The sequence below is a fragment of the Zootoca vivipara genome, chromosome 15 (genome assembly GCF_963506605.1).
Source record: "Zootoca vivipara chromosome 15, rZooViv1.1, whole genome shotgun sequence".
In the NCBI taxonomy this organism is placed as follows: Eukaryota; Metazoa; Chordata; class Lepidosauria; order Squamata; family Lacertidae; genus Zootoca; species Zootoca vivipara.
The window spans coordinates 30,046,346-30,057,930 of record NC_083290.1 but is presented as its reverse complement, the minus strand read 5'-3'; the positions used below and the strand labels follow the sequence as shown (position 1 = coordinate 30,057,930).

General features: G+C 48.2%; 1 protein-coding gene across 1 annotated transcript; it reads left to right on the top strand.

Moving 5' to 3' along the window:
- Window positions 1-48: 48 nt before the first annotated feature.
- ARCN1 (archain 1) lies at window positions 49-8,494 on the top strand. Its single transcript, XM_035139451.2, has 10 exons — window positions 49-194; window positions 1,907-2,170; window positions 2,524-2,703; window positions 2,815-3,020; window positions 3,416-3,577; window positions 3,971-4,136; window positions 4,921-5,068; window positions 5,250-5,358; window positions 5,460-5,664; window positions 7,392-8,494. Exons 1-10 carry the CDS (start codon window positions 192-194, stop codon window positions 7,479-7,481), a joined length of 1,533 nt encoding a protein of 510 aa, XP_034995342.1. The 5' UTR covers window positions 49-191; the 3' UTR covers window positions 7,482-8,494.
- Window positions 8,495-11,585: the final 3,091 nt, after the last annotated feature.

The following is an 11,585-nucleotide window of genomic DNA, read 5'->3' as shown; positions in this document are numbered from 1 at the left end:
ACACCCATTGGGGCGTAGCGGCGTGCCCTCTGCGTGCGTGACGCCGCCGCTTCCGCCTGGGAGACGTGGCTCGGGGCCGCCATCTTGTGTGGCAGGCAGAAGGAGCGGAGAGGCGCTCGGTCCCGGAGGGGAGAGGAGGAAACGGAGACGCTGACGCCGCTGCTGCTGTCATCTTCGCCGTCACATTCGCCATGGTGAGTACCCGGCCGAGGCCTCCCGCTGCCCTCCGCGGTCAGCGGCTGCCACTGGGGGAGGAGGGGGGTGTCGGCGGGGCCTGCTCGATCCCGTTGGCCTCCATGGGGCTCCTCCTCCTTCTCCGGCCACCCTTGTGAGCAGCGGGCAGTCGGCCGTGGGTGCTCCTCGGTCGCCCGTTGCTGGCTACCTGGCCTCCTCCCGAGACACCGCGGGCGAAGCGCTGCTTCCAGGGGCGAGGGGGGCGTCTTTCCGAGGCCGAAGGTGGAAGAGGGCCTGTGGAAGCCCCTCCGGAGCCTGCTTGGTTTTCAAGGGCCTCCGCCTGCGCCACCCAAACGCCTCCCTCCGTGAGCCCGTGGCTGCCGGCGGAAGGTAACGTGTCACAAGAGGCAGCCTTGAGGCTGTCGCGATGATACTACTTCCAAGCTGGGACTGAGAAAGGGGCCCTGCAACTGGTAGGCACAGAAATCTTGCAACTGCACTTTTCACTTGCTCTACAAAAAAACCACCAGGTTTTCCTCTGGTAGGGAAACTGGACGGGGAGAGGGAGGAGGGTAAAAACAGCCACCAGTGAGTTTGCTGGTGTCAAAATGTTGCACGGTTTGCAAAAGCCTGTGTCAAACGCCAGGAGTTGCGGAGTATTTGTTCAAGCCGTCAGCGTGGCAAAGGATGAAGCAGCAGGTTTCTTTTTTGTGCAAATCATGTTGCAAAACTAGTTTAGAGCAAAAGGTTGGGGCAAGTTGAAATTTGGCTTCTGTCAGCTTTACAGTGCATTTTGCATTGGATAATATAAAAAATCTCTCCATTTAAGTCAAGCATACGGATATTGCCTGCTAAATTTACATATATATTTTTAATTGTGAATTATTTGGGCATGAATCCCAAATTGTTGGCCATTTCAGATTTTTTAACTTTATGCCATGGTTCCCACGGGCCAGCTGATTTGGATCTCCTTAATACGAACCTTTGACCTTTCAGATGTTATAATTCAGCACAATGAATTATAACACAACAGCTTTCTCTTCACACAACAGCTTTCTGAGGTTGGTTAGATTGAGTGACATTGGCCTGACCAAGGCTACCTCGTGGCAGTGAATTAAACATGGCTCTTCAGCACCAAAGTTCAGGCAGAGGCCTCCTTGGGTTATAGGAAGAAGATGACAGGCTTTGTGCAAACCTTTGCCCCTTGCTTGTAAGGCAGGAAAGGAATGCTAATGCTAATGATGGCTATTAGGCACAGCTCCTGTGTATTACCTCCACCTCTGCTTACCAGTTGTCAGTAGGGCATATCACCAGCTAAACATCGTGATATACCGATATATCATGTCTGAAATAAGGATGGGACTGCTATGTAGTGGCATTGGCTGTCTTCACAGTTTTTCCCGCATCATGATTTTTGCCGGCAAGAGCTGGGACTGCAGGAATCAAGAGTAGCTTTGGCTGACTTCACAGTTTTTCCCGCATTGTGATTTTTGCAAAGTACACACACACCCACCATGATTCACGATATATTGCCAGGTCAAAAATTATGAAAACGACATCACGATGTGGACTTCAAACCGGTTTTGGATGATATATTGATATACCGCCCAGCCCTAATCACAAGGCCCTGATCTAGGCTTCACATAGGTTTCTGGCTGACCACTGATTCAACTGAAAAGCTCTTATTTTTTCTATGTAGTTATGAGGCTGACAAAAGCTCTTGTCCCCACAGGTGCTCTTGGCAGCTGCCGTCTGTACGAAAGCCGGAAAGGCGATCGTCTCACGCCAGTTTGTAGAGATGACACGGACCCGCATTGAGGGGCTGCTGGCAGCCTTCCCCAAGCTCATGAACACAGGGAAGCAGCACACATTTGTGGAGACAGAGAGTGTCCGCTACGTCTACCAGCCCATGGAGAAACTCTACATGGTCCTGATCACCACAAAAAACAGCAACATCCTGGAGGACCTTGAAACTCTCCGGCTTTTCTCTAGAGTGGTGAGGATCTTGCTCCAAGCTGCCTGGCATGCAAAATGCCCAGGGGGAGGGAGGGTTTGCACATGGAGCAGCTGTCTTATGGAGCCTGCTTTTTCCTTGGGTTGCATTGCTGTGTTTAATTATTTGATACTGGAATTGGAAAGTGAGGAGCTGATCCACCTGATCACATTAGGATAAGTGTGGGGAGCTAGTTGGGAGAATGTTTGCCCTTGAAACAGGCTCCTGGACCAATGAGGTTCAGCTACAGGTATAGAGGCTTTGGGGACTTTGCAAGTCTATGAAGATGTGTGGAGTGGGTTTTGGCCACGGTTGCTTTGCCTCATTAGAATACCATTTTCCCTGACTCCCTCCAGATCCCAGAATACTGTCGAGCCCTGGAGGAGAATGAGATCTCTGAGCACTGCTTTGATCTGATATTTGCCTTCGATGAGATTGTTGCCCTTGGCTACCGGGAAAACGTCAACCTGGCCCAGATCCGCACTTTTACTGAGATGGACTCTCATGAGGAGAAAGTCTTCAGAGCTGTTCGTGAGGTAGGCCAAAAGCTTTCTGTGGCCTCCTATGCTCCAGGCCCAGGACTCTGGGGCATTTTGTCCAGGCCATCAATTCCTTTCTTGTCCTCTTCTTCTCATTTGTATATGTAGACTCAGGAGCGGGAAGCCAAGGCAGAGATGCGTCGGAAAGCCAAGGAACTGCAGCAGGCCCGAAGGGATGCTGAGCGCCGGGGCACCAAAGCTCCAGGGTTTGGTGGTTTTGGAAGTTCTGCCATGTCAGGAGGCAGCACAGCTGCCATGATCACTGAAACCATCATTGAGACGGAGCGACCAAAAGTGACTCCAGCACCTACCAGGTATAAAGGTTGGGCAAGAAGCAGGTGAGGGCTTGCGGACCTCTTGTTGCCATGAGTGGCCACCTTCAGAAGTGGGAGAGTTCTGGGTCTTTTGAGACGGTCGATGGTGCTCCAATCTGGATCCTCTAGGTTTCTTTGACTGTTCTTGTGGGGAGCTGCTTCAGTGTCTCCCAAGTAGCTGAATGACATGTTTGCTCTCTGGCAGGCATTCAGAGGCAACACCCATACTCTACATACAATCTGTGTGTGTTTCCTTCCTGAGAGGGCAACTTTAGAGCATGAGGATAAGGGGAAGGCTGTAGCAGCACTGTCACTATAAATCTCAGGCCCTCTCTGGGTTCTTTCTATGGAGAAAGGATGTCTCAAAAACCTCTGCACTGCTTTTTGTTTGTTAGGCCATCTGGTTCAAACAAGGCACTCAAGCTTGGCGCAAAAGGGAAGGAAGTGGACAATTTTGTGGACAAGCTAAATTCTGAAGGAGAAAACATTGTCACTTCAGTTGGCAAGCGATCCTCAGAAGCAGCCACTGTTCTAGCTCCCCCCATCAACATGGAGAGGTAAGTTTTTGTGCTCTGCAGTGGGAGAGGCCATTGAAACTGGCTGGGATTCAGAGTAGTTTCCTAGACCTTCTGGTATCATCAACCTTAACCTTCCTTTTGGGGCATGGCTTTCTTGGGAGTTGACAGCATTTTGGGCAGGTGCCCAGAGTGTGTCCCAATGAGGAGTGAGAGATACCTCTTTGAGGTATAAGTCCTGTACATAACATGATGTGGGGGAGGGGGAGTTGATATAGTCACTACCCTGAGCCACAGGGATTAGAGGGAGATTCACTCTTGTAAGGAGGGCCATTTCAGTGGGAGCGGAACGTCCTTAGACCTGCCTACTTTTGCAAAAAATAAAATCAGTGCAGAGCAATGAATGGGGGGTGATTCAGGCTTTCTCTTCTCTAGTGTGCACATGAAAATAGAGGAGAAGATCTCACTCACCTGCGGCCGGGATGGAGGGCTGCAGAACATGGAGCTCCACGGCATGATCATGCTGCGGATCCTGGATGAAAAGTTTTCCCGGATTCGCATTCACGTCGAGAATGAGGACAAGAAGGGGGTGCAGCTCCAGGTATGGCTGGCCCACTGGCCTTGCTGCTCCTACTGCCGGCCATGCGGGTGGAAAGGTGCTGTCTGCAACATGCTGCAGCTGACACAAGTTGTGGGGATTAATTGAGCCCCATGGGTGGGGTGGAGGGCATCCGTATCTACTTCATTCTGATGTTACCAGTCCTCCAAGACCTGTCTTTGAGGGAAGAATTTGATTGCGGGTATAAAGCCAGTAGGAGCTAAAGAGCATTAGGTTTGGAATGTTAGCATTAGAGACTGGCTACGGAGGTGGCTAAACCTTTGGTTGACAGTCAAATGTGTGCTGAAGAGAAGGGAGTTAGCAAAGAAGCTGAATAAATTCGATGTACCAATCTTCACAGTGGAAGATATTGGGCAAATATCTGTGCCTGAACTAAGTTTCACAGGATGGGAGTCTGAGGAACTGAGGCAAATAATGGTGACAATACAAAAAAAAATTGTATGTTCTTATGGGAGGCTTTGGCTACAAATTATTCACCATTCTTGCCTGTGCTTAAGGACCTTCCTAGCCTGTCTATGCTGTGCATGGGCAATGCTTTCTAGATTTGAGTGGCAGGGTGAGAGAGCAATATTCCTCTGCAGCCCTGCCTGGGTAGCTGTCTATGGAAAAAACTTGTGGCCTGAGAACCAGCTCAACTTCTCTTCTGACTGGCTTGCTTTTCCCAGGCTGGTGTGCTAATCTAGTGAAAGTCTTCCAGAATTTGGAGCATGGGACGATTAATTTTTGGATCTACAGATGAATCTTACCAGTTTTTTTTTCTTTTCAGACTCACCCCAATGTTGACAAGAAGCTTTTTACGACAGAGTCCTTGATTGGCCTGAAGAACCCAGAGAAGTCTTTCCCTATAAATAGTGACGTGGGAGTCCTGAAGTGGCGGCTGCAGACCACAGAGGAGTCATTCATTCCACTGACAAGTAAGTGTGAGCACATCTGGTTGGGGATTGGGGAGGGGCAGATGGACGTAACACTCCCATGAGCCTAGAACCAGGCACAGCTCCCTTGGTTCAGTAGACATTCCTCCTGTCCCTGTTCAGGAGAGCCCATGGCTGCTGGCAGAAGGTCATGTGACCAGCAGGGGTGCTTTTTGTGTCTTAGTTAACTGCTGGCCATCAGAGAGCGGGAGTGGCTGTGATGTCAACATTGAGTATGAGCTGCAAGAGGAGAACCTGGAGTTAAATGACGTAGTGATCGCCATCCCTTTGCCGTGAGTAGCCATTGTACCTTCTGATCCCCAATTCACCCACCAGCTGCAAGGTCAGCCTTGATGCAAGGTAGTTGAGTGGTCACTCGTTGCTGCTTCTGTAGGTCCAACGTGGGTGCTCCTGTGATTGGGGAGATTGATGGCGAGTATCGCCACGACAGCCGGAGAAACATCCTTGAGTGGTGCCTGCCTGTGATCGATGCCAAAAACAAGAGCGGCAGCCTGGAGTTCAGCATCAACGGGCAGCCAAATGACTTCTTTCCTGTGCACGTCTCTTTCGTCTCCAAGAAGAACTACTGCAACATCCAGGTGAGTCTGGGAAGTGCCTTGAGTGGAGGCTGTGGCCCTGTTCGCTGCCCGCTTCTATTTTGGAAAATGCCCTGGCTTTCCAGACGGCCCACAATTCTGCTCTCCACCTGGCAAGAGCGATGAGCAATCGGCTTTCTTTTCCAATGTTGAAAATGCAGAGATGGGGAAAGGATCCTCCTGGCAGTGGTATAGCTCCCAAGGGGGCAGGGGGCTGCCTGGCAGTTGTGTGCTAAGGCACCCAGAGCAGCTGGCAAGCCACACCCTTCCCCCTGTACCTGCACATACACACAAACACTGTCTAGGGCAGGAACATGGGTGGGGGTGCATACGCTTTTTAACTGGAAGCGAATACAGGTCGCCTGCATGCAACGGGGGTGGCTTCCCTTGAGGTGTGTCCTATTTGGCACCATGACTTGTGTAAAGGACGCATTGGTGTAGATTGTCTTTGTCCCTTCATAGGTTAATGATGTTTCCTCAAAGTGTCTCCTTCACTTTTGGGGGGGGGGGGGGAGAGGCACAGGTCAGCATACCTTGAGAGTTGTTTTGGTCTCAGCATGTATAGTGGTACCTTGGTTCTCAAACTTAATCCGTTCCAGAAGTTCGTTCCAAAACCAAAGCATTCCAAAACCAAGGCATGCTTTCCCATAGAAAGTAATGCAAAATGGATTAATCTGTTCCATACTTTTAAAAACAACCCCTAAAACAGGAATTTAACATGAATTTTACTATCTAATGAGACCTTTGATCTATAAAATGAAAGCAATAAACAATGTACTGCAGTCACACAATCAATCAGTAGCTGAACTGGGTTCCACACAGTCACAAAAAAGGAGCCACAAAAACAGCAAAAAACAGAGAGCCCTCAGCATACCAAAACGGAAGTGTGGCATTCAAATCAGAAGCGTAACGCTCAAAACGGAGCACGTTTGGCTTTTGAAAAAAGTTTGCAAACCAGAACACTTATTTCCAGGTTTGCAGTGTTTGGGTTCCAAGTTGTTTGAGTACCAAGGCGTTTGAGAACCAAGGTATAATAATAATAATAATAATAATAATAATAATAATAATAATAATAATAATAATAATTTATTTATACCCCACCCATCTGGCCGGGTTCCCCCAGCCACTTTGGGCGGCTTCCAACAAAATATTAAAATACAGAAATCCATCAAACATTAAAAGCTTCCCTAAACAGGGCTGCCTTAAGATGCCTTCTAAAGGTCTGGTAATAGTTATTCTCTTTGACCTCTGGTGGGAGGGCATTCCACAGGGTGGGTGCCACTACCGAGAAGGCCCTCTGCCTGTTCCCTGTAACTTGGCTTCTCGTAGCGAGGGAACCGCCAGAAGGCCCTCGGCGCTGGACCTCAGTGTCTGGGCAGAACGATGGGGGTGGAGACGCTCCTTTAGGTATACTGGACCGAGGCCGTTTAGGGCTTTAAAGGTCAACACCAACACTTTGAACTGTGCTCGGAAACGTGCTGGGAGCCAATGTAGGTCTTTCAAGACCGGTGTTATGTGGTCTCAGCGGCCGCTCCCAGTCACCAGTCTAGCTGCCGCATTCTGGATTAGTTGTAGTTTCCGGGTCACCTTCAAAGGTAGCCCCACTTAGAGCGCATTACAGCAGTCCAAGCGAGAGATAACTAAAGCACTGTACTACAAGAGCAATTTGATCCAAGACCAAAGTAGCAGGCTATTTCATCTTGACTGACCGTATGGCTTCCTCTCTGCAGGTTACCAAAGTGACCCAGGTAGATGGGAACAGTCCTGTGAGATTCTCCACAGAGACCACCTTCCTCGTGGACAAGTATGAGATCCTGTAACTGTTGCTGCAGGGAAGCAGCAAGCAAGACTTTGAGGCTGTCGTCTCTTGGGAGAGGGATGCAACGCTTTCTGTGTCAGGGGACACTGACATGTTTGCTCACCCACCCAACATTTCCAAGGTCACAGCCAGTCAGGCAGGGAGAGGCTGCTTGCTTCTCTGGTTCAGCCAGCCTCCCTACTCCTTAGGCACACTCCTCCTCCTCCTCCTCCTCCTCCTGTGCTTTAATTCACAGCAACTTCCCCCTTCCCTGTCCCCAAGGCATCCCTTTTCATTACCAGTTCCTTACTCTGATGGGAGGTGAGTGGCTCTTAATCCCAGCATTGGTCAAGGGAGACCAGCCTGGACATCCAGCAACCTCTAACCTGGCAGGAAGCAGAGGCCAGCCCCTGGCACCCCTTTTCCCTGCACCAGGTGCTGGGTGAGGGAACCTTTGGCCCCACTGCTCCTGACTCTGTCCATTTCCTGGACTGTTCACTGAAGACACTTCACTCTCTCGAAGCTGCTGCCTGTCCAAAGGAGGAAGAAGCAGCAACTGTCTCTGGCCCTTTTTGCTTGGGAATCCCTTAAACTGCCCATTGATTGGGGCAGGCGGAGGCGGTGGCAGTCACTGACTTCCCAAGTGGCTTTGGGCATGTGCCAGTTTGTGCCCACCTGTTAAGAGAAGTCACCAGCTTCTCCCACGCTGCCTCATTGCTGATGTGGCCCCTTTCCAAAATGTCCCGGGGGTGGGTGGTCTAGGCCTGTACTGTAGGAGTAGCTACGAATCTTACTGATCCAGCTTTGTTCAAGAGTTGTCTTGTCTGATTTTTAAAATGGAGTCAAGTTTAGTTCCACCAAAGGAGGCTTTTTTCTTTCTTTCTTAAATTACATTGAGGAGGGTGGGGGGGGGAAGAGTGATATTTAAATAAGATTTTGTAACCCTGTAACATAAAGAGCTAGGGCCTATAACACATTCCAGTGTACACAAAAGAATCCCTGCCCCTGAATCCAATAAAGACTATTCTAAAATGAGATGCGTGAAGCTATGTAGCTGCCTGGAATGGGACGGAGGTTGATCTTAGAGCTAATATTATAAGTGGCGAACTAAACGCAGAGCTGGCACCGAAGAGCATTTGAAGCAGCTGTTTCTGGGTTACTGCTGACAGCTCAGTTTGGGGAACAGGGAATCGGCTCAAGGTTTGTGTGGCGATGCTGGACCCATAATGTGTATCTATAAGATATATAGATTCTCTGCCTATCTCTGCTACAGTTGTGAAGCTTGCTCTGTATGGCCACGCGTTGACAAACAGCAAGGCTGGGAGCTACCAGCCTCCAAGGCCAAAGTGACTTCCTTGCCCTTCCACAGAAACAATGTGGGGTGGAGGATCCTTGTTGCAAAATATCTGTCTCTGGTAAAATCGAAACCTCTACAAGAGAAAAGTTTGCATATTTAAATACAAACAATGGAGTACTGTCTTAAGTCTGCAGAGGCACCTGAGGCTGTGTCTCTGATTTCCATCATGGACCAAACTGCAGAGCCCAGGCGCCACGATAACAGTTCTGACACTCTCGTGCTCAGCTTTGGAATGAGAGGCTGCTAACCAATGTTAGTCATACTCTTGAGTAGTCCCATTAAAATAAATGGGTCTTCTCTGAATACAATTCAGTTGAATAGCAGCCAGAAATCAAAAGGTGCTGGGTACTTGTAACATATAATGGAGCTTCATTTGCATAGATTCAGTGAACAGACCAATCTGGGGCTCTTGTGCACCCCTTTGCTACGGAGAGCTGTCAAACTCCATGGTAGAGGCAAAACTGGATAGGACACTATGCCACACTAACCAAATAAAGAAGAAATATAATGAATAAGGAATTACCTTTCAGAAGGGTAAAGTGGCTAATTTATTAAGTGAAAAAGAATTTTAGAAAGCTGATGAAGATGCTGAAAGGAGTTCACAGCTTATCTGGAAAAGTTCCAAATTCATTGTGCTATCTTTGAATTCTTCCTCACCCAGTGGAAGGATAAATGAGCATTGTCCTGAGCACTACCAAATTATAATAGTAGTAACTGGGATTTGCCCTCTGATAAAATGGCTAGTCTAGTCTCCCTTTTAAAGTTCTATTTAAATAGAAATGGAATATTACTTGCTAATGGTATATTAACGGGAGGTTAAAGGGGGCTCTTCAGGAGACGACCACCCCCAAGCTGCGTCGCTGTTTCCTATAATAAGAAGCTTGGGGTATTCATTTACAGTTCTCTGGAACAAGGTTCTGGGTGCAAACTTACCAGTAATAGCATCAAGCTGCTTGACCGTAATTAAGTTGCGGAGTTTTTGAGCCTCTTGGTCTGCCCAGTTCAGTCTACAAACCTTTCAAGTCCGTTTCAGGTCTGTTGGTCACAGGTGAGAGATGTTGCCCTGAAAGAGCCTGTGTAGAACTGCAATCTATCTAGCTATGGGATATGAAACCGCCACCCACTCTCACCCCAATTTCTGGTTACAAGGGTGGCACCCAAATATAAATAATAAGGTAAGGCTTTTTCTTTCTGCATTCTGAAATTGTAAACAATACATTTTACAGATACATCAGACAAATTCTCAACTGTGTATATGTAAAGTGTTTCAGGAAGCTGCACCTGCAGAATTGTAGATTACACATTTGAATATAAGCATTAGCTGTGGAGGTTTTCTGACTCAACTCCACATTTTGGGAAGAATGAATATAACTTAATTTCAGTGGGTTTAATTGAATATAATTTAGGGCTCACCTACACTTTTGTTTGCACCACAGTTTCTAGCATTATGTAGCAAACAATAATAACAGGTTTGAGAGAGAGATTTTTTTTGTCCTGCTCCTCCAGAAAAACCCACTGTTTACCAAAGAATTGGAACAAAAGGACATTAATAGAAAACCCGAATACAATTTTGTCCCTTTTGTGGACCAGTCCAGAAATAGCTCCTGAACAAGAATTTGCATTTATTGGATAACAACCCAAAGGCACTCAAAGTAGTTTTACTCATTTATTGTAATTTCTCCTCCTTTCACATTTCTATGTTATTCTCTCATTCCAAACTGCCACTTTCATCTGTTATTCACTTCAGTTTGGTATTCTTTAAAAATCATGTATCTACAGTAGTTTCCTCCCCCCCCCCCGTGGGGGCACACTAGTCAGGGTGGTTTATCTCCTGCTAGCTGGATTGCCTCAGCATCCCTACAGCTTCTTGACAGGTCAGTGTGCCAGCAAAACCACCTGTATCCACCAATACAGAAAGCTTCATATGAGGCTGTCTCTCCCACTGCAAAGAGGAGCAACACGTCAGGCAACCAGCTCCCATGCGGGATCCTGTGCTCTGCTCTGAAAAACCAGCAGCAGTGCTGTTATTGTTTTCATTTCCCTTTTTGCTGGTTCTTCACCACCCTGTTTTGGTCCTCTCAAGAGGCTACAGCTGCTGGCCTCCTGGCCTCAGAAAGGTGAATCCAGAGCACATCTGGGCCCTTTAAACTCAACTATGCTGGAAGATGAAAGGATTCATCACATGGCGGGATTGCATCTCCCCCTCAATATGCTGGGGCTCCTTTTTTATTCCAAAGGGCTTGAGGGGGCAGGGAAAGGAAGATACTCCAGGGACGTCCCTTCCCGGGGTGATGTAATGTTCAGCTATAATTAGGTTGGTCTCTTCTTGTGAGCGGATTTGTTTCAACTGGGAAATATTTGGGGCTGTTTATTCTGCTTGCTCTAACTCCGGATGGGGGAGGATGTCCACTGGTGGGGGGGGATTGCCAAGATATTGGGGTGTCCTGTTCCACTCTTTCCCACAGCTGCTTCTGCCGCAATGCTGAGATAACACTGCTGTAAGGTTTACTGCAACACATACTGCAGTGGTGGGGGACCTTCCAGGCCTCTCTATTTTTATTTATTTATTGCATTTCATAGGATCAGAATTGTAGAGCTGGAAGAGCCAGCAAGGGTCATCTCATTTGTCCCCCTGCAATGTACAAATAACAGCTAAAGAATTCCTGGCAGATAGCCACCTAACCTTTCTGAAAACCTCCAACGCCACCTTCTGAGCTAGTCTGTGCCACTGTGCCAGAGGTCTTCCTAATATTTGGTCAGAATCTCCCT